Source organism: Malania oleifera, chromosome 11 (assembly GCF_029873635.1).
Source record: "Malania oleifera isolate guangnan ecotype guangnan chromosome 11, ASM2987363v1, whole genome shotgun sequence".
Taxonomy (NCBI): domain Eukaryota; kingdom Viridiplantae; phylum Streptophyta; class Magnoliopsida; order Santalales; family Ximeniaceae; genus Malania; species Malania oleifera.
In genome coordinates, this window is record NC_080427.1 from 72,792,158 (window position 1) to 72,816,320 (window position 24,163).

General features: G+C 39.1%; 1 protein-coding gene across 1 annotated transcript; it reads left to right on the plus strand.

The window, feature by feature from the left end:
• The first annotated feature begins 9,409 nt into the window (after nt 1-9,409).
• On the plus strand, nt 9,410-10,926 carry LOC131168022 (uncharacterized). Its single transcript, XM_058127170.1, has one exon. It carries the CDS (start codon nt 9,502-9,504, stop codon nt 10,720-10,722), a length of 1,221 nt encoding a protein of 406 aa, XP_057983153.1. The 5' UTR covers nt 9,410-9,501; the 3' UTR covers nt 10,723-10,926.
• The last annotated feature ends 13,237 nt before the right edge of the window (nt 10,927-24,163 follow it).

Consider the following 24,163-nt stretch of genomic DNA (forward strand, 5'->3'; position numbering starts at 1 on the left):
CTGGGATGAACAGTGGTTGCAACAGCCTTGCTGGTCTTTGGTGCTCAACCTTAACCTGCTGGCACATCATACATTGCTGTACGAATTCGGTTGTCTCCCTTTTCATTCCACTCCACCAGAAATACTCTCGTAGATCCCTGTACATTTTAGTACTGCTAGGATGAATTGTGTATATTGATTCATGAGCTTCCTCTAAAATCGTTCTTTTAATATCATCATCTGCAGGAACAAATAGTTTAGTGTGAAACCTTAAAGCTCTGTCATCAGAGATACTGAACTTATCTCCTTGACCATCTCGCACTTTAGCCATTGCCTCCACTAATTCTGCGTCATTACCCTGAGTGGCCTTAATCTTCTCAAATAGTGTCGGCTGCACAACCAAGCTGGTGATAAATGCCTGTGGATCATCCTTTACTAATTCCACACCAAGTCTCTCCAGATCCATCAGGATCGGGTGCTGAATCTCCATAGCTGCAAGTACTGGTCCTACTGTTTTCTTGCTCAGAGCATTTGCTACCACATTCGCTTTCCCTGGGTGGTTACTAATAGTGCAGTCATAGTCTTTAATAAGCTATAGCCACCTTCTTTGCCTCATATTTAGCTCTTTCTAGGTAAAGAAATATTTTAGAATTTTATGATCTGTGAAGATTTCGCACTTCCCACCATATAGATAATGTCTCCAGATCTTGAGGGCGTACACCACTGCAGCTAGTTCTAAATCATGCACAGGATAGTTTTTCTCATATTCTTTAAGCTATCTAGAAGCAAATGCAATAACCCTACTGTGTTGCATCAATACACATCCAAGACCCTTTAATAACGCATCACTCTATATTACAAACCCATCCTCCCTTGATGGAATAGCTAATATCGGAGCTGAAACCAACCACCGCTTTAACTCCTGAAAACTCTGCTCACAGTCATCGGTCCAATCAAATTTCATATTTTTTCTTGTTAGTCGTGTTAATGGACCCGACAACCCAGAGAAGCTATCCATGAAACGTCGGTAATAGCTTGCCAATCCTAGAAAACTCCTGACCTCCTAAACATTCCCTGGCCTTTCCCAAATCACCACTGCTTCTATCTTACTCGGATCAACAGATACACCCGCTTCAAAGATCACATGGCCAAGAAAAGAAACTTGCCTTAACCAAAACTCACATTTCTAGAATTTTGCATACAATTTCTTTTCTCTCAATATTTGCAACACCAGCCTCAAATGATGCTTGTGCTCCTCAAAGCTCCTCGAGTAGACCAATATATCATTAATAAACACAACCAAAAATTAGTCTAAATACTGATGGAGCATCCGGTTCACTAAATCCATAAATACTGCTGGTGCGTTAGTCAACTCAAATGGCATCACTAGGAACTTGTAATGCCTATATCTTATTCGAAATGCTGTTTTCGAAATGTCTTTTTCTTGAACTATCACCTGATGACAACCTGACCGCAGGTCAATTTTAGAGTAAACCTGGGTCCCTGGAGCTGATCAAACAAATCATCAATTCTAGGGAGAGGATATTTATTCTTAACTGTCAATTTGTTTATCTCCCTATAATTGATGCAAAACCTCATGGTTTCATCTTTCTTCTTCACAAACAGAACTCGTGCTCCCCAAGGCGAAACACTGGGCCTGATGAAACCTTTATCCAGCCACTCTTGTAACTGATCTTTCAATTCTCTCAGTTCAACTCAAGCCATAAGATATAGTGCTTTAGATACCGGCGTAGACCCTGGCAACAGATCTACAATAAATTCAATCTTTTGGTCTGGTGGTAAGCCATGCAAATCATCTAGAAAAATATATGGGAATTCACGCACTATTGATATATTAGTTTGTTTCAGCTCTTCTTTCGATGATTCCTTTATGTATGCAACATACCCCTGGCAACCATCTTGTAATAGTCTCCTCACCTGAATCATTGACACAAGATGTGGTGAGGCACATATGCGTGAACCCACGAATCTATGTTCTTGCTCACTTGAGGGTCTAAAAATTACTTCTTTTTTATGGTAATCTATGCTGACATGATGAGTTGCTAGCCAATCCATACCTAGTATCACATCAAACCCCTGCATATCTAGGAGCATGAGATCTGCAGGTAGTATTCTCTCTTGAATACTTACTGGAAAATTTCGAAGCACCTTCCTGCATCTTACCACAGATCCCGTCGGTGTACCCACAGACAATTCTACATCTAATAACTATGTCTCTACCCCAGTTATTCTGATATACCCTGCCGATATAAAGGAGTGGGTGACACTTTTATCAAACAAAATAATAATTTTATATGGTAAAGCAATAAGGGTACCCATGACTATGTCTCTAGCTGTCTCAGTGTCACCCGACGTCAATGCAAAGACCCTCGTCGGTGCAGTGTTCCTATGCTAACCTCCGCGGGGTGCCTGGTATCCACCCTAAAATTGTCTAGGAGCCGGTGCATAACCTAACAACATCTGACAGGATCGAGCCATATGACCAGGCCTCCTACAGCGATAGCAAAAATTCTCCCCCAGCCAACACTCACCTAGATGTCTGTCCACATCTAGGAAAAGTGGTGGCAGGCTGTTCACCCTAAAATCCACCATGCTCTACCATCTATCTCTAACCCCCGCCAGATCCACCTCCCCTCCAAGGGCCTCGGCTAGAACCCACCTGAAAACTTGAAGGTGCGGCCCTCTTCTTCTGATTCGGTGCCTCAGTCTCTCTCGGTAGACTCTCCTATGCTATAATAGCCCTGTCAACTAACTCTGAGAAATCCTGTATCCTTAATACTACCACCTGCCTATAAATGTCTCGCCTCAGATTCCTCTCGAACATTCTAACCTTCTTGATTTCATTTGGAACAATATAGGGTTAGAAACGTGATAGCTCGATAAATCTCGCCGCGTACTATTGTACTGTCAATGATCCCTAAGATAGACGCAGAAAATCCTATACCCGAGCCTCTCTGATGAGGTAGGATAGTACCAATCAAAGAACACATCCCTGAATTGGGCTAGGTCATCGACATTGGAATCGCTCTCTACTCCTCCAATAATCTAGTGGTTGTCCACCATCTCTCGGCCTCCCCTCACAGTCTATACGTAGCATATAAGACTCTCTGCTCATCGGTGCAGTGAAGTACTGTTAGAATCTTCTCTATCTCCTGCACCCAGTTTTTCGTGCAACAGCAGGGTCAGTCGCTCCTGAAAATGCCGGCGAGTTCATCTTCATAAATTTCTCTATCGTACATCCCTGATCTGGTGATGGAACTCCCTACTCCCTGGAGCTCTGAGCTATCTCAATCATAACTTGATAAGCCACACTGCGTAGCACAACATCTGAATCCCCGCCTTTTACTCTAGAAGGACCAGCTCCATTATCGCCACTAGCGTGAGCGCTACTATCCCCTAGGTCCATCCTACAAATACATAGAACACCGTTTTAGAATCCTATTTTCCATACAAATCTAATTTATTCCATTCAACTAAAACTTCAGATTCTCTGTCAATAATCCCTCCTGTTCCTGACCCCAAATCAAATCCTGCAACCTAAACACATGACTCATCGATAGTTTACTATGACTTTCTTGGAATCATCCCTCCAGGAAAAGCATAGAAACCACCACGAACATTTTGTATCTAGATCACAGAAAAAAACCTCAAATCCTTTTTCCTATATTCTGGTATTATTTTATGCTGCACTCTAGAGTCTGTAGAACCTAGCTGTAACGACCTGCCTATGTACTCATATAATATAATTAAAATAAATAAAACAGTCAACCCGAATCCGCGGGTAACGGGGATAGACTAGTCATAAACAGTGGAAACCTAAGCAGCAGTAAGTATAAAATTACAACCACCCAACCATAAAACATAATACCTGAGTCTACTTACACCAAAATAACATACATATATTTTCAATCTCCCATAACATTCCAAATACAACTATGATATCACAACAAAATAATCCTAATCCTAGTACAAAATCTGACCCTCCTAGTAGGGTAACTTAACAAACTCAACGGCGGCCACAATCCACTAGTCTCTCAAGGTCTCTTAAAAAATTAATTAAATTCGGGGGTGAAACACTTCTTAGTAAGGGAAAATAAATTAAATACAGTTGTGTGGAAACATGAACATTTAATGTAATTATACATATACAGTATGTTTTATATATTTGTAAACATTCATCATATCGTACTGAATAATCATATACTTTCACATTTGCTAATAAATCATATTGCTCATAAAACGTCTGTTATAGCTGATAATACTGAAAACATACCCAGGATGAATAGTTAGCTGGTGTCATGTATTACCTCTCATGACGGGTTGTACAGCCTAAAGGCGAGACCTGACAATGGCTGGTTAATTACTGCAGAGTCAAAAATGTCTGTAAGTACGATGGGCCCGCCACACCCTAGTCCGGACTTCCAGGTGGACATCTACACTCTATACTGAAAGCCACATTGACTATCGATCTCCCACCCCCTCGTGGGGTGGTTAGCACCAATCTGATCATAGATATCTGATCTATAAGCTACGGTACCGAGCTCCTAAAACAGAACTAAACTAACATCCGGGTTCTGATAACATATAATACACGATATTATAACATTTTTCATAATTTCATAAATACAGTTTCATCTCGAAAATCATTTCATAAATACGGTCTGGCGCCGAACATTATTTCATAAATATGGCATCGCGTCGAATATTTCATAAATACGACCTCGCGCCGAAATCATTTCATACATATCATTCTGAAAATAATCAATTATCATGTACTTATCAAAATCATCATAATATCCTGTATCTTTTCATAACTCCTGAAAACATGCTTTATTCGTAAAATTTGTCATATCATTACTTTTCATGAAAAATAACATTCATGCCACACAAGTTGAATAATTCCGCACATTTCATTCTAAATCACATTTTTCGTATAATAGCAGTATTTCCCCAATAACATACATTTTCTCAATAATATTCAAATATCATGCATGTTTTCCTGAAAGTTAATTTACCGAGAAATAATAACAATATGTGTGGAAAATAACTGTTTTAGTTTATTCCCTTACTTGACAACTAAAAAGCCTCTATGAATTCCTTGACTCACACCCGTAGGATTTCCTAATCAATACCCTGAAAATGAAAAATCCCAGTACTAAACTTCAGTATTTTCACGTGAATATCATTTCCTATAAGTATGAAAAGACCAAATTAGACATAAAAAGTCTTACCTCAACTCAGGGATGAATTTTAACTAGCTTCCACCAACGATCTGCTCTAACAGATTTGGAGAGAACTTCCCCAAGAGCGCCGTGGTGGCTTTAGATCGTCAATCTGGCAAGCGATAGAGCTGAAATTGAAGAGAGAAGGGAGAGAAATCGAAGGGAGAGAGAGAGAGAGAGATAGAGAGTGATTTTTTTCTTAATTTTCTACATTTAAATGTGGGTTTTTGCTATTTATAGGGTTGGATTCGTCGACGAGACACGTCACCTTGTCGACGAGTCCTGTAGAAAGTTCGTCAATGAACCTGCACCTTCGTCGACGAGTTTCAAACTTCCCAAAAACCCTCTCTCGGTATCTTCTCGTCGACAAAACTTGTCTTCGTCGAAGAGGCCCTCTTGTACCCTCGTCGACGAAGTTTGCTGCCTCATTTTGTTTCTGTTTCCATTTCCCTCCCTATTTATTATTTAAATACCATTATTATTCGGGTCGTCACACTAGCAACCTAGGCTTTGAAACCAAAATGTAACGACCTCAAAATTTAATCATATATTTTTTGAAAACACATATGAACTGCTCTGATACCCCTGCTATGAAATCTCAGGCCTCAAAGGGGCACTGGAAGTAATCACGCTATCTGCGAGCCTTGTCTGCTCGCCTAATTGATTCACCTAAAAAATGTTAGAGTATTGGAGTGAGTTGACACTCAGTAAGTAGAAATATGCTATTACTAGTGTGCGGCGACTAAGTTGCATACTATTTTAATAACATCTGAACTGTATGAAATGATAAATCTGTAAAACATATCGTACATTTTTCACAGTTTAAATTATAACCGTATCATCTGTATTTTCTACTTTTCATACCACTAATATCATACTATATTCATCAAATACTGTAAAACAATATACATATACATAATTGTACTTTTTTATTAGAACTCTGTATGTCATAATTTGACCCCTCATGGCAGGGTTGTGCGGCCCATAGGCGGGACATAACGCTGGTCGGTCCTCCAGGTTTGTCACTCTACTTTACACTTCCTTAGCCCGGCCAAATTGCATCCCCTTCTAGGCGTGGAACTGGACTGCTACCTCGTCAAATTGACCCCCTCAACCTAACTAACTGGGGAGCTGCATCCTCTCCGAACACGGTTTGGCGGTACCCACACACTATCTGAGATATGTGGTCACACTCCATCTGTATTAGCAACGGTACCATGCTCTGTTATATGTATCTATATCTATAATATTTCATAGGGATCTGATACCATATATATAATACTATAATCTTTCTACTATTTTCATCATGTTTCCAAAATAACTAGAACAGTATAATTTTGTATTGTAAATACTTTAATATCTGAATAATATAACTGTAGCATCTTGATGCTATATCTGTATATTTGACTATATAATCTGTCTGTATATTTTGAGTGTTATGGTATTAGGAAACAGGGTACTCTGTAAATACAATATATACTGATCTTAAAAAAAAACTGTAATATACTGATTTAAATAAAACTGTAATATACTGATATGAATAAACATCTATAGTATACTAATTTGAATAAAAACTGTAATATACTGATCTGATTAAATATCTGTGCATATATATATATATATATATATTGATCTGCATAAATATATGTATATACTGTATAATATGACATGCTGGAAAATGCTATATAAGTTCCTTATCAGATAAATATCTACTCAGGCCACACAAACATTAAAAACTCTTATTTTGTAAAAACTGCATAATAAACTGGTATATATGTATCCATGAAATCTCTGTTAAAATTTTTGAAACTCCTAGCATAGCATATTTCCCTTACCTAGTTTCTGAAAAGCCCTTACTATACTCTAACCCTACACCCACAGGGTTCTCCACTAAACACCTTGAAAATCACATCTCCCAAAACAAAATATCGTTATTACTTTGTACACTATATTTCTTATAACTATGGGAAAGGCAAATACTGCATAAGTTGCCTTACCCTGAAATTGGGATGGGATCTAAACCACTTCCACCAACGATCCGCTTTGGAAAACTTATGGAGAACTTCCCTAGGACCGTCGTGGTGGCCTCAGATCGTCGATCCGGCAAGAAATAGAGCCGAGATCTAAGAGAGAAGGGGAGAGGGTCGTTTTAGAGAGAGAGAGAGAGAGAGAGAGAGAGAGAGAGAGAGAGAGAGAGAGAGAGAGAGAGGATGTTTTTGCACCATTTTCTGTTGAAATATCTGAGTTTTAACTATTTATAGCCATAGATTCATCGACGAGACACGTCATCTCATCGACGAGTCACTGAAGAAATTCGTCGATGAACCGTATCCCTCGTCGATGAATTTTAGACTTCCAAAATCCCCCTCTCGATATCTTCCCGTCAACGAAACATGTCCTTATCAGCGAGGCCCTCATATGTTCTCGTCGACGAATTCCCTGTGTTCATTAGCAAGACCTTGTTAATTCTCTCGGTTATTACAATATTGTTGGTTGTTTCTTCAACCTGAGCTTCCAATACACTAATTCTTTCAGCATTGTTTAGTGCCATGGTCACTTACCAAAACTTCCCAAATCCCACAATGAAGGTAATTGAATTCTCGTAGCAACTCAGCTTTGGGCTATGATACCAAGTATCACGGCCCGACTATTTTCACACCCTTGTGAAGGGCCGTGCGGTGCTAGCTAAAGCACTCTTTCTTAACTAGCCAGCCTATCATTTACCAACATTCATTCACGAAATACTTTCATTAACATTCATTCAAATAGTAGCGGAAACACTAATCCATTCATGAAAGTTGTGGCAAGCAAGCAGTAAACATTGAAGCAAACATAATTCATTAACAACACCTCCGTTGACATTGTGTGCTTAGTGAAGGAGGCAAGTAGGTTTAACACGTTCACAATAGCTAGTGAGTTTTACAATGACTGTTGAACACTCACCCTTCCCTAAAGAGATTTTATGTAATTATCATCCTAGTACTAGGAAACATCAAAGTGACCGAGGAGTCACACTGCCTTATTTGGCATACAAAGATACTACTAGTAGAAAATAACCCTACACTAGTATTTACATGATGGAAACCCATCCCAAGCACATGAGATAAGCGGTCATAGGCAAGCATAATGCCCTGAACAAACTTAACTCGTGACACCATTACCTCGAAGCTTGTTTGAGGTCATACAAGGATCTGTTGGGTTTGCAGACTCGAGTCTCCCCTTTTTGTCCAAATCCTGGAGGGAGTTGCATGTATACTTCTTCATCCAAATCACCATTGAGAAAGGCATTGTTGACATCAAGTTGGTTATGGTGCCAATATGAGCAAAAGGATAAGGTTTACCTGGAGAGTGGACCATGTGAAAATTAGAGAGAGAATCAAGAGGTGTACAATAGAAAATTTTATATTTTATTGTGTGTATAGAATGAATCTGTACATGGGTATTTATACAGGGATTGGAGAGACAAAGCATTAAATTAGATAGTTACAAATATGTAGAGGAGCCTATGGAATGGTGAACTGTTTGATTTTGTGTGATTGCCAATCTCCTTGATTGTTGATTGCCTAACATCTTGCCATGATTATTGTGATTTCTCAACAGATTGGAAAATAAAATGAAAATAAAATAAAAAAGATACTTATTTTCCATTATACTTCTCCTCATACCAAATACTACAAAAAATTAAAATATATTTTAATATTATTATTATTATTATTATTATTTGAAACGATGGTGTCCGAGAGTTTATTTTACTATTATTAAAAATTTTAGAGCGAAATATTTATTATACATAAATAAATAAAAATCCATTAATTCAATAGATTTTTTGGTATTGCTTTTTACATTTCTTGATAATCAAACATAAAAAGAAAATAAATAAATAAATTCCTTCCCCCGTGTCGTGTAGGATGATGTAGAAGACACTCCTATCCCCATTCCGAATTCATCACCGAGTGTCATATAACGCAATTATATATACTAGACAGAACACGAATTACACGATTCTAATTTAATACGTCGACGACCTCAGCTGCCATTTATATATGTCTATATTCTATCCTTCTGAAGGACTATCGCAGTACAACTCTTACCAAACCCGCGTACAAAATTGAAAGTTTCAGCTCTAAAACCCCAGACTAAACGCCTATAGTCTATTGACCAAAACGCACACGTATCTAATTTTTTACATATTAGATTAGAAGCCCCCTCTTGACGCCAATTCAGTCCACCCTTCTTTCCTTTCCACTTCAATTTTTTCCCCTCGTCACAGCATTTCTCAATGCTTGATTTACAGTATTTCAGCTATTCCAAATCGTCTTTGTTCTCAACAGTCACCTTTGCTGCTGTTTTCATCGTCGTCATCTCTGCTGCCAGCTTCATATCCAATATTTCTCTATACTCCTCGGCCTTCAGAGTTAAAAGGAATCTAGATTCGGCATGCGAACCGCTGCTTTTGCGGATAGAAGGGGTTAACACCGAAGCTCATAGGGAAGTTCAGAAGCCTCTGATTTCTCCCGTTACTGTCACTGGGGAAGAAGGGATTGGGCAGCTCAGGAACAAGTTGCAGGAGCTTGAGATTCTTAAGTGGCACGGGTTGGCACCGAAGTTCGATCACCGGCTGCGGGAATTTTTCAACGGAGGTTGCTCCCTTCGATTCTTTATGACATGGATTTCCCCGGCAAAGTCCTTCGGAAGGCGAGAGTTCTTCACCGTGGAAAGCCTATTCAAAGCCCACCCTCAAGGATGCCTCGTAATTCTGTCGAAAACCTTGGACACCGGGCGCGGGCGTGCCATGCTGGAACCGCTCGTCGGGAAGGGTTTTAGACTAATGGCAGCCACACCAAACTTGTCCTTTCTGCTCAAGAACACCTCTGCCGAAGCCTGGTTCGAGGAGATCTCGAGCGGGAGAAAGGAACCGGGAGAGATCCCATTAGCCCAAAACCTATCCAATCTCCTCAGACTTGCGATTCTGTACAAGTATGGAGGCATTTACCTGGACACAGACTTCATAGTTCTCAGGGACTTTTCGGGGTTGCGGAACTCGATCGGAGCGCAAAGTGTGAACGTGGCTGGAAACTGGACAAGACTAAACAACGCAGTTCTGGTCTTTGAGAAGAACCATCCACTTCTTTACCAGTTCATTGAGGAGTTTGCCTCAACTTTTGATGGAAACAGGTGGGGACACAATGGCCCTTACCTGGTTTCTAGGGTTGTGGAGAGAACGGCAAGAAGGCTGCCTGCGGAGTACTCCGTTAGGGTTTTGCCGCCCATGGCGTTTTACCCAGTTGATTGGACGCGGGTGGGTAGCTATTTCCGTCAGCCACATAGCCGGTTTGATTCGAAATGGGTGGAAGCAAAGCTGGTTCAACTCAGTCTGGAAAGTTATGGGGTGCACCTGTGGAATAGGGAAACCAGAAACACGAGAATTGAAGAAGGAAGTGTGATGGGCCGATTAGTCTCCTCCCACTGCATCCTTTGTAGAGAGATATACAGTTTGTGAAGAATATGGCTTATGGCAGTTCGATGGCGAGGCTTCTTGGGTTTTGAACAAGAGTTCCTGAAAATTGAGGCCTTATTGGATTTTTTTTTTTGTATTAATTCTCCATGCTCCTTTTTATGTATTATTTTGTAGATGTAGATATGGAAATCATACCAACTGTTATACATTTAAGTGAAAATATACATTGATCTGTTACACTTCAAAGGTGAATCGACAGGAAGCAACTCATGGCATGTTGGTAGGTGAGTATAGAATGGAACAGGAGAATAGAATACTGCAATTAATCACTTCATTTTTCTGTTACCCTTCTTATTAAAATTTTCATTTCATTGCACAAATTAAACATGATCTTAGAGTTGAAACGAGAATGCCAAAATTCTGATTTTTTTATCTGGAGCTGGCACTGAAAAGAATGCCTTATTATTATTATTATTATTATTATTATTATTATTATTATTATTATTTTGAATGAAAGTAGCTATTTTGTGCAAGAAATCAGACAAAGTGAGATGGGAATATATATATATATATATATATATATATATATATATATATATATATATATATATATATATATGAACAATACCGTGATTGACCCGCAAGAGATAGTTGAAAGAGGAAGTAGTTGGGTCTGAGATTTTACCTCATAAATTTTAAGTGAATGAATGGATTAATCGTTGACATACATGGAAAATTTTGAATACAAGAATTATATTGGATATCCAGCTTTCAATACAAACCTAAAGTCTCACTTAGATCACAGTTATTAGTTCCTAGGATCTTTCGAGATTTTTGAGAAACAATACTTCATACACTGCATTCCTACGTTTTGGGAGCCAAAAAGCTTATGTAATAGGTATTTTTTTTTTCTTTTTGAAAAGAATGTAATTGGTAATTTTACTTGCAAAATATGAAAAGTCGATCAATTCATATACTCATTTATGAATATTTTTATTTTCTTCGACTTTTTATTTTTTGTGAGACTAAATATCCTCACTATTTATTTTGGTTGGATAGGTATAAAGGCCTTCCTATTATAATATCATAACATACTATGATGAAATTTATGATGATGACAAGTAAAACAAAAAATAATTTATTTTTTTGCTTAAGAAATTTGATTAGTGCTGTGTCATCCATGTAGTCCTCCAAACTAGAGTTCTATTTTATCTAGCAGAAAATGAAGTTTAATGTTTGAGATTTTCCCATGGTATGTTGTTATAATAAAATATATGTTAAATTATATTATATAATATATTGTATTATTAGTTATATACTCCTTATTATATTTGTAAAAGGATATAATTACATACTTTAATTTATAATATGGTGTAAGTGTAATATAATGATATCTACAATAATTCCCCACTTGTGGTTTGCATGATGAATTACAAGGGGTGCGTTAATGGACGAGCGGTAACATTTTCACTCCCATGGATTTGGTACCGCACCGGGAGATCCAAAAGAGCTCGTCGGTGGCTGTTCTCACGTCATTAAAAAAAAGTTATTATAATATGTATGCTAAATCTATACAAATTAATAGTATTATTTATTTCTAATAATATAATTTTATTATATTAAAAATGGTGACAAAATTGATCATAATATCGTATAATATTGCATTGCTATAATATATAATTGTTTGCTACAAATCTCGCACCATTTGGACTTCGTAGGGTGATGAAAAATGCAAAAAGAAAATAAAAGAAAATATAAACTATAAAATTACACAATAGAATGTAAATTAAAATTTTACAGATACGACATTTGATTTTTTTTTTTCTCTATTTAATCCTCTTTTGAGATTCCGTCGAGGGCTGTAGTAGCTTGATCTCTGGTGGAGCAAATCTTGTTTGAGTCTTTACTTCGGTGCCAAAGACGATTTTGTAGGTGAAACTTTGGTCGTGAAGTTGGACTTTTTTTTTTTTTTTTTGAGTGTGATGCTTTTATCCCTTCTTGTGTATATATATATATATATATATATATATTAGATTGAATAAATGGGGCAAGTGGGCTTGGAGGGGGGGGGGGGGGGGGGTGGGGTGGGGTCCCTCCTTTGGTCAAAATGGAGGCTACCTTACATGGAGTGTGGGAGAGAGGGGATGGAGAGAGAGATATGATGGAGGAAATGATGAAGGCAAGCTTTTAAGTGGGCACCATCTCCTATAATTTTACAGAAACCCAAAAAAAGAATAATTATGCTACCCAATTCAAATGCTAGTGACCAGTGCACACTCTAGCCTTCTGAAAGGGTTGGATGGAGTCAATGAAGGTGAAAGGAGTTGATGGAAGAGACTTCAGTGGCGAACTGGTTCGGTGCAAGGATGTTTGCCGTTGAGGATGAAATCGAAGGCTCTAAAGATTTATGGAGATATCAAGAAGGCGAATCAGCTGATTTCGCCCGGCGGTAAGCTCGCAAGCTTTCTCTATTCTTTTTTTTTTTTTTTTTATGCTTGATGTCTCTCTCTCTCTCTTGCTCATTCTGTTGTGATGCCTTGGCTCAGTGAGAGGCCTAAGTATTTATAGGCGAAATCTGATCTCACCATAGTCGCAAATCTAGCGAATTTTCAAATTTGGCAGCGACACTTTCAATGAAAGTTGCAGATCCGGTGAATTTTCAAATTTGGTGGTGGCATTTTCAGTTTAAGTCACAGATCTAGTGATCTCTTCAATTTTGGCGGTGGTATTTCTCAACTTTGGCGGTAGTTCTTTTAACGAAAGTTGCAGATTCGGCGAATTTTCAATTTTGGTGGCGACTTTCTCAACTTCGGCGGCGGTACTTTTGACCAAAGTTGCAGATCCGGCGAACTTTCAATTTTGGTGATGGCTTTCTCAACTTCAGCGGCAATGCTTTTGACGAAAGTTGCAGATCCGGCGCCGAGTGTGATTTTCCTTGAATTTTGTATCTTTGTATTTTTGTACGCCTAGAGGGCGTATTTTTATACATATGTATTTTTTTGTCACTTATATTCCTACGAAGTGTATACATATATATATATATATATATATATATAAATATATATATATTCTTTATTTTCTTCCATTTTTTTTTTTCAAAATTTTAGTGTTTACAAATGCCCTCACTTCAAGTCTTCGTGTGGCGCACAACTTGTGACGCAATTAATGCGAATCGAGTCTTGAAGTTCTATAGATTTGCTAACTCCCGTGGGCAATCTTGATTGGTTGATGGCAAAAACGCGTGGTGGATTTCTCTGCCCATGCAGTATTTGAGTGAGGTTGGTGCTTGAGATGCTGGGGTCATGCACTATTAAGAAGAACTCAAGACCTGTAGTCTGTCTCTCCATCACTTTTGCTTTAAATGATATTATTCTCCCTCCTTGGTCACCGCTTGGGTCGGTGGCCTAGTGGCAACGAGCCTGTCGTGCCTCTAAGAGGTCATGGATTCGAGTTTTCGGCTCCTCACTGCTTCGCCCAAGTGGTCTCATGCCCTAAATTTACTTCAGGGGTAAATAAGGTACGACCGATGAGTATCTTTCTACGAGGCTACCTTTTTTTTTTTTTTTTTTACATCCTTCAAATAAATAAAGACAAATCAAATCCTTCATGTCTCTGTTTGATGGATGCGTGGGGGTTCAAGTCTAACACTTAGGTCAACACCAGCATTGGTCAAAGTGCTTGTAGTGTCACTGCTACTTGCTCTGGATCTTGTTTGATGGTTATAGACTCCAGCAATGTCATCGGCATAAGCCGAGAAAAGCTAAAGGGTACCTCCTTCTTCGGCATGAGAAGAAGAGTGTCCTTCTCTTCTTGATGGCTAGTGGTTAGGATGTTCAAAATGACTGGAGGTCATCCCCTTAGTAACGATTTGCCTCTTGGATGCCAGTACGTTTGACATAGTGCAAAACGAACCTGCTAAAGATGGTAGTGCAGGCTAGGATCGCAAGAAACCCTCGTTGTGTTGGTAGCGGCACAAGTAGTATATATGCTAGAACCTGTTAAAGCGATGAAGGTGGTAAGTTCCACTTCCGGAGCATTGATGATGAAAGCAGCGGCAAGAGGAGCAGCAGTCGAGGTAGTGGTGCAGGAACTACTCGGTGTGGCAATAATGGAAGTGGTGAGATCAAGGGTCAGTGGAGTAGTAGTAGCAATAGTGAGATCAATGGTCAGTAGGGTTCGACTTGTGGTCCCTTCGACTGGCCCCTTTTTGTGATTCTTTTGATCCTCGAACCAGAGGCGTACATCTTTTGGTTTGACTAGGCCATATGGTCGGAGCTATGTTGTGAGCAAGTATACTAGCTCCTGGGAAGGAAGTTCCCCCTTGTAATGAAATGCCACCTCTAGGATCTCCAGTTGTTCCCTTTGAAGTGCCCATCTAGGAGTTGATGAACTTGTGTTTCCCCTTGTAGTTTGCACCATTGGTTGATTTGGCCTCATTTTTACAGTGAGAGTCACCTTGGCTAACGGAATAAAGAAGGAGATGATAAGGAAGGATGGTTAGGATGAATGAGTCTGAGTAGCTTGCTTCTTTTTCCATACCCATTTCTTTTATAGCAAGACCGATCAAAAATTGAAGTTGGTAGGTTGCTTAACTTTGACATCGTGGACAGCTAGTGACAACAAGGTTGAAAAGGAACAACCTTCGGTGTTGCAAAGATTGATAGAGTAGTAGCTGTTGCCGAAAATGTTGAAGCAGCACTCGACTGCTTTGGATTATTCTTCCTTACCTTACTTGCCGTACGCATTTTTTTTTGACCATTCACAGTTTATACTTTTGCGGGCCAGGAGTATTTTGGACATAAAGTAGAGCCTTATGTGTAGTAGCATTTCAAGAACTTGTTGTTTATTGGACCAATGCCAATGCCTTCGTGGTGAGTAGCATGTAAGCATTGTTTGTGTACGCTCATTTTACCAAGTATGGACCATCCCATTTATAAGTAAGCTTATTGCCTAGCCAGTGTTTCAGATTGATTTGTTGTCGTACCGCGAGGACTAAGTCTCTAACTTTGAATGACCACGGGCGGACTTTGCGGTCAAAGGCCTTGGTGAGTCGAGCTTGGTAGCACTCTAGTTGCTGTTGTGCTTGGAGTCTTTTTTCATCTAGAGCCTCTAGATCTTCCAATCGTAGGCGTGCATTTTCTTCTTTAGTGAGACCTTCTTGGATCGCCATGCACAACGATGGTAGTTATTTCATAAGTGGGAGCACAACTTCAACGCCGTAAACAAGGGCATAGGGCATTGATTGGGTAGGTGTTTGATAAGTTGTGCGGAATGCCCATAATGCTTTGGTAACCCTGTCATGCCAATCCGGTTTTTTCTTAGAGACCACTTTGCGTAGTAAGTTGCAAAGGGTTTTGTTGAACACTTCGGCCAACCCATTAATAGGAGCATTGTACATGGAAGACTTGTACTGCTTGAAGTTGAACTTCTCGCAGAGTCTGTTCGTCAAGTTGTTGTAGAACTGTTTTCCATTGTTTGTAACGATGAACTGGGGAATACCATAACTGTAAATCAAGTGGGTCCTGATGAAGTTCACAACGTGCTCCTTCTTCACTTTTCTAAGAGGGGTTGCTTCGGCTCATTTAGAAAAATAATCTGTAGCTGCCAGTATGTATAGGTGGCCAAGGGAGGACTTTGGCAGTGGTCCGACCAAGTCGAGGCCCCATGCTTCAAAGGGCCAGGATGCTACAGTGGGGTGTAGTGGCTCTAGTGGTTGAGGTAAATAGTTTGCATGTAATTGACATGCTTGACAGGTCTTAGCATATTCCATGGAATCATGCACTATCGTGGGACAATAGTACCCCATCCTTTTGATTTTATGGTGAAGTTTCGGTTTGGATTGATGTGCGCCATACATTCCAGAGTGAGCTTCTTATAAAGCATGCTTCACCTCGTCTCCGCTTAAGCATCATAAGAAGAGTCAGAGGAAGGATCTTCGATACAATGTATCTTTGAAGTATATGTATCAGGCGGCATGTCATCGCAACTCTGTCCTGTGACGACGATATTCAGGAAACCTTCCATGTTGCAGATAGTCAATAATGGGTTGCTGCTGGTCCTCGGTTTAATGACGTGAACGAAGACAACATTTGATTCTTCTTCTTCATTTTTGATTGGGGGCATGACCCATTTCTAGCATACAGTAATGATTGTTTTTTGGTTGTCTGATTTGGCTAGTGACATGGCCAGATTGACTAGCACATCTGCTTGACAATTGTCCTTCCTTGGGATATGCTCCGAGATAATGCTCTCGAATTCTTCTAGTAGACATTGGGCGTAATTGTGGTATGGCACAAGATCCTCATTTTTGACATCATATCATCCAGAGAGCTGGTTGATAACGAGTTGTGAGTCATCGTCTACTTAAAGTATAGGAATTTTCATGTTAGTGGCTATTTGGAGGCCAATGATCAATGCTTTATATTCGGCGACATTGTTTGAGCATAGTTCACCGAGGATGAATGCATACAACAACACTTGGCGTTGAGGAGTAAAAAATACTACACTGGCACCAGCACCATCACATCGTGCGGCTCCATCGAAGTACATTGCCCATGGTGGCAAGATGTATTTGGAATACTTCCTTGTTTGGGAGGTTGTCAAGCCCTAAACTCGCAGATGGGCCCCAGGTATGAATTTAGTAACCTAACCTACTCTGTATCAATTAAAACATACATGATACTACACTGAATGAGGGTCCGACCGCGTGGGGTACACACACACCCTATACACATTCACATACATATCCATACACATCACATACACAGTGGAAATATTCTTTCTAATACATACAACTTACCATACCAGAGTCTATACATGACTAGAATCTACACTCCAAAATACAGTACATACTCCGAGTGTTAACAAAACCCAACCATGACAATTCGGTTACAAAATCAGTACTTACTCAAGTACTATACATAGCTAACCGACATCCATGCTCTCGAACGCTAGGATGCTAGTGACGTCTACTCGAAGGTCTTGAAAAATATTTGTATAATTGAGGTGAGACAACTCTTAGTAAGGAAGAAAATATGTTATATCAGTGTGTGGCATACTGTTAGCTTTGGTGTATTCCCAAGAGGGGGGGGGGGGGCGGTGAATTGGGTATTTAAAAATTATCGCTTAGGTTAAACCAGATCAACAGTATTACTCAACCTAGGGTCTATCTATGCAAAAATAAACCCAATTATTCACAATAGTAAAATACAAACATTTATGTGCTGGAATTTAAAATGCAAAAATTAAAAGCACGCATAAGAAATGTTATTGGGGTTCGGGCAACTGTGCCTACGTTCCCGTCTCTAGCTCGCTAGTCCGAGGATTCCACTAATGCTCACTTAACGGGTGGAGTGACATCTTATACAACCAGCTCAATTAGCATAGGGCTAACCTCAACCTTTACAAATTCTCTTTGCGGGACGGAGAAGGCCCTAACAATCCTTGCGGGCTGGATTACCGCCCCCTCAGGCCGTGCCTGGAATACAACAGTATTTTTCACAATTAATTAGCACAATGATTATACTTTCATGTAAAGCAAATATGTACCCAATACGCGCAATCACATACACATCAACAATATAGGTAATGTAAGCTCAGTGATGTGAATATATGTGCAAATAACACTCAATAAGATATGATCACAATAATGTTCAAGAGTATTCTAAACAAGTTGTATCTTTAAAATAGGTTTATATCAAATCTCAATGTTCAATCAAAGTTTCAAAGATTCTAGTCAAATATTCAAACTAACTCAAAAGATTTCCTTCAATGAAATACGCACACGAGTAGTTTGAAAAATATTTTAGCTTGTAGAAAATATTTTGCACAACAAAATCAAAGCTATGGGATACTTGAAAAAACAATGCAAATATCCTAAGCTTGCTAGTTTATCCCAACACAATATTTATAATATTGAAATCTATGGGATAAACCTAAGCCAAACTCCCCAAAAAATAATATCACAATCAAACAAGCAAATGAGAGTTTTTAGCAAAATCTAGTAATCACAAGCATACTAAATATGCTCTCACAATCTCAAAATGTATCAAGGGAATGGAAATTTGAGAGAATTTGGACAAAGAGAGTATTTTCAAAAGAGAGGATTTTTGACTAATGAAATTACTATATAATTGCAAATCTTTGCAAATGAGCCTATATTTATAGGCAAGGGTAAAATTATAACCGTTTGGGACTTGTTCGGAATTTTTAGAAAAGTTTCAAATTGTTTAAACACAATTAACCCAACTTAACCCGTATTTAGCTCAGTTAAAAATTTTGTAACCCGGCGAGGTTCGGGTGGTTGAACCGTGCTTCGGTCACCCAAACAAACACAATAATAAAACGTCTTTAAATAGGTTTGGCAGCCCGAGTTTCAGTTCGGTGGCCTAAATTAAGGTTAGAAACATTTCTTCACAAATTCGGGTGTCCGACCATAGGTTTTGTAGCCCGAACTCGTGTGTTCGGTCACATGGGGCTTAATTTGGACTAAACAGCTCAGTAGCTCGAGTTGGTGGAATGTCCTTTTCAAGTGGTTCAGGCGCCCATGGACAGTATGCACAAATTTTTTCGGTCGCCCGAGAGCCTAAGTCAACTATTGACTTCTCAACAGTTTGGGCACTCGAGGAGTTTTGAACTCGTGGCGTTCGGTTGCCCGAGCTCTCTCAAATTCCCTAATAATATTCAATTAAGTGCATTTTTAACACTCCTGTATTTTTTATGATATATGTGCTTGAGTGTTGGGACCTAGAGTCATACTAGGGTCTTACTAAGGCCGTTTTGAGATAATCCCAAAAATTTGGCATCGGTTGACCGAAGGGTGCCCTAAGGTCATTAGGTCCCTATGGTCAATCTACGGTATTGTTGAGCTTACAATTACATATTTGCATGAGATGCAGAGATTATTGCAGACCGATATAAATTATTACAGACCAAAATATAAAATAAAATATAAAGATACAACTAGAAATAGACATCGGTCTTCATGTGCTGCTCCTTTGCAAATCCATGGAATATGCCGAAAGATGTGCACGTTTAAGTGCATCTTAGCTTCCTTCTGTCATCTGTCATCTGTGCTTAGACAAGTAATCCTATTCATACACTTAAAGCACACATATGAGATACTTTGATTTGTCATAATCAAAACAGGGAGCTGACCAAAAAGTCAACACATACAAGTGTTATTTCGACATAAAACATAACACGATACAGTTCCAGTATTTTTCACAATCTAGTTCCAGAACATACAATACCAAACATATGGTTAGTGTCGTCACACTCAAGCACCCGATATCCTACAATAACCGAAGCCCCATAGCGATATCGTTGCTAATGCAGTGTCCACTCACATCGATTGATGACCAGCCGAAACAAACAGACTATATTTCACACCCTTAGATATAGAGTCGGACACTCTTGCCCACGGTATTTAGCTGAGACATGACGTTTCCCCATGGTAATTAGTCAAGACGTGGAAAATTTCACAAAATCGGGAACAATTTTGGAACTCATGTTCCTATATCCATCAACTTATGGTAATTAGCCATCACAACTATTTTACAAAACTTGGAACACTTTATATACCACAGTTCATTCCACACTTATTTGAGTATACAACAATTATATCGTTTTCAATTCAAGAATACAGTTTAATGCAAATACAGGTACGGTCATCTTATTACTACAATTTTATACAACATATGATTTTCCAATAAAAATAGAGATGATACCCGAAACCCCTAATTTTCCCCAAAACTGTAACCTGTATTTTCACTCGACAGATTTTTCCAAATAAGTAGTCAAATCATACATACAATCGTAAACTACATGTTTACCAATTCCGATTTTAAAAATAACTGATATAAACAAAATCCCCTTACCTTAACTCGAAAACCAAAACATGAACTTTATGGCACCAAAACAGCAAACCGAGGTACCAAAACCTAAACAATGAAGAACAATATTTCCTTACAATACTATTCTTTATAGATTTATCGAAACGAAAATGAAATCGGACCCTTACCTAAATATTTGGTCAAAACTTGAAAATCCTCGAAACGAATTTTCGATCCGCTATAAACGTAGAGATTCTCCTCCTGATCCACGTAGCAACATCGGATCATTGATTCTGGCAACTGATGACCTAAAATGCGAGAGAGAGAGAGAGAGAGAGAGAGAGAGAGAGAGAGAGATGAGAGAGAGAGTATTCAAGTTCTAAAGAGAGAAAGAGAGATGTTTTGGGTTTCTTCCTCATTAAGCAAAGCTAAAAGATATTTATAAGCAAGTTGACCTGGCTAGACTCGTCGATGAGATGGCGTCCTCCTCAACGAGCTACAAAAGGAAGTTTGTCGATGATAAGGTGGCCTCGTCGACAAGCCTGAGATTTTAGAATTTCCCAAAATATCTTGGTATCCCCTCGTTGACGTACCATTGAAATTTGTCACTAAGATGTACAAGGGGCTTCGTTGATAAGAAAGGAAGCCTCGTCGACGAGCCTTGCTGATTTTTTCCCTTTTTATTTTTTCTTTTCTTTTCTTATTTATTTAATCCACCCATCTCAGGTTGGGTTCTTACAACCTCCCCTCCTTACAAAATTTCATCCTCGAAATTTTTAATCTCTCATTTACCAACTAAACAATATACCTAAACGCACACCCAACTCTAGAGAGAGCCAGTGGCCACCCACATAGCATCCCCGTCCCAAATACATACATACTCCACTTATGGCGGAGGAATACCATGGTTATATACATACACTGTCTCGAGAGCGCACAATATCACACACTCCACCAGAGACTAACCATATAACATTACTACAATGGCAAAATATTACATACATACATACCCATACCGATCCTCCTATCGAAACTACTGCTTAGAACAATTGTGGATATTTTCAGCATATTTCTGTTTCTAACTCCCAAGAAGCTTCCTCAACCGTATGATTTATCCAAAGTACCTTCACTAACGGTTTCTCCTTAGTACGCAACTTCTGAACTTTACAGTCCAAAATTTGAACGGGCATCTCCTTATACGCCAAAGCATCCCTAATCTCTAAGGATTTGTAACTAATCACATGTGATGGATTCGGAACGTATCTTCTCAACCTGGGTACTTGGAACACAGTGTGGATCCTCGAGAGCGCTGGAGGTAGTGCAGTCCTATAGGCCACTGGACCCACTCGTTCCAGTACCTTAAATAGTTTGATATACCTCGGGCTCAGCTTGCCCTTCTTCCCAAATCTCATCACCCCTTTCATCAGAGCGATTCTTAGGAATATCGTACCCCCAACCTTGAATTCTAACTTATGACGACGAAAATCCGCATAACTTTTTTGCTGACTCTGAGCTAATTTAATCCTATCCCTGATCAATTTGAACTTCTCAGAAGCCTGTTGTACGAGTTCGAGATCCAATATCTGTCGTTCACTGACCTCATCCCAATACAGAGGAGACCAAAACCTCCAACCATACAATACCTAGAACGGTGCCATCCTGATATTAGCCTAGAAGCTATTGTTATAGGCGAATTCCACCAATGGTAGAAACTGAATCCAACTACCATCGAAGTCTAATACACAAGCCCATAACGTATATTCCACTATCTGTATCATCCTTTCTAACTGTCCATCAGTCTAGGGGTGGAATGCTGTATTGAAAATAAGCGTTGTCTTTAGTGCTTCTTGTAAGCTCTTTTAAAATAAAGAATTGAACCTTGGGTCTTGATTCAAAACAATGGACACTGGTACCCCGTGCATTCTGCTTATCTCCTACACGTATACATTCGCTAGTCTACTCAAGGAGTAGCTAACCTTCATTAGTACAAAGTGAGCATATTTTGTCAACCTGTCCACAATCACCCAAATTGCATTCTGCCCGTGAAATGCTGGTGGCAATCTGATGACAAAATCCATGGAAATATGCCCCCATTTTCACTCCGGAACACTCAATGGCTACAATAGCCCTATCGGCCTTTGATGTTCAGCTTTCACCTGCTGATACGTCAAACATTGCTCCATGAATCGAGCAATCTCTATTTTCATGCACTCCACCAAAAAGATTCACACAAATCTTGATACATCTTCATACTACCTGGATGTATCATATATAGAGAATGATGCGCCTGCTCTAAGATCGTCCTCTTTATCCCCTCTTCATTTGAAACACATAATTTGATCCCAAATGTAGTGACCCAAAGAAATTATGGTATTTAAATATTAAAGAGAGAGGGGAATTGAATTAGTATAAGAAGGTGGCAGTAGCCTTCATTGAAAAACGCGAACGTAGCATATTGGACTTATCGACAAGGGTGTAATTCGTCGATGAGAAGATACCGAGAGCGGGTTTGGATGATTCTGAATTTCATCGATGAGGAATGAATTCGTCGACGAATTATCTTCATGACCTCATCGACGAGATGACGTGACTCGTTGACGAAGGCCATTGTATAAATAGCCCAAACCTTCATTTTTTTGCTAAAATTTCACGCACAAGCTCTCTCTCTCTCTCTCTCTCTCTCTCTCTCCCTTTTCGCTTCCTACACCTTCTCTTTAGTTTTCTGGGTTCGTTCTTCACCAGATCGACAATCCGAAGCCACCAAGACACTCTTGGGGAAGTTCTCTACATATCTGCTGGAGTGGATCGTTGGTGGGGCTAGTTTGGAATTCATCCCAAATCTAGGGTAAGACTTTCTACTCAGTATTTGGTTTCTTGAAAGTTGTAGAAAGTGTAGTACGCATTGAAATATTGAAGTTTAGTTCTAGGAAATATCATTTTCAGGGTGTTGACTAGGGAACCCCCCAACGGGTGTTGAGTTGATTGTTTTAGGGGCTTTTTTAGGAATCAGGTAAGGGGATAAACTAAGTTAGTTATTTTATGAAAATGTATGTATGTTATAACAACATCTGATTTTTAGGAAAATAAATCTATTTATATATACTTTATGTTTGGGAAATACTGCTGTAAAAGATGATATGTTTATATATAAATGAAACGTATTTCGTGTGGCATGAGTAGAATTTATAATGAAATACTGTTTTTTGGGAATATGATAAAGATATGAATTTTTATAATGAAAAATCGGCGTACGGGCTGAGATTTTTATATGATTTTTTGGCGTATTGGCTGAGCTATGGATATGTTTGTTGGTGTACGGGCCGAGTTATGGATGTGTTTGCCAACATACGAGCCGAGCTATGGATATGTTTATCTGGTGTATGGGTCGAGCTATGGATATGATTTGCTGGTGTACATGCCGAGTTATGGTAAACTATGAAATACCGGTATATGAGCCGATGATTTTCATGATATACGTATATATGCAAAATGATATGATGATATTGATTTGGTAATTAATGGTATGAAATATTCATGTATCACAGTTTCATTATATGCTATATGTTATTAGAACCTGGTTGGCTTGGTTTAGGCTAGCACTTGCACGGTACCACTGCTATGTATTCGTGATCATCATGATATTGTGTTAA

Coding starts and splice junctions, on each gene's coding strand:
- LOC131168022 (XM_058127170.1), top strand. CDS start 9,502: ATGCTTGATTTACAGTATTTCAGCTATTCCAAATCGTCTTTGTTCTCA.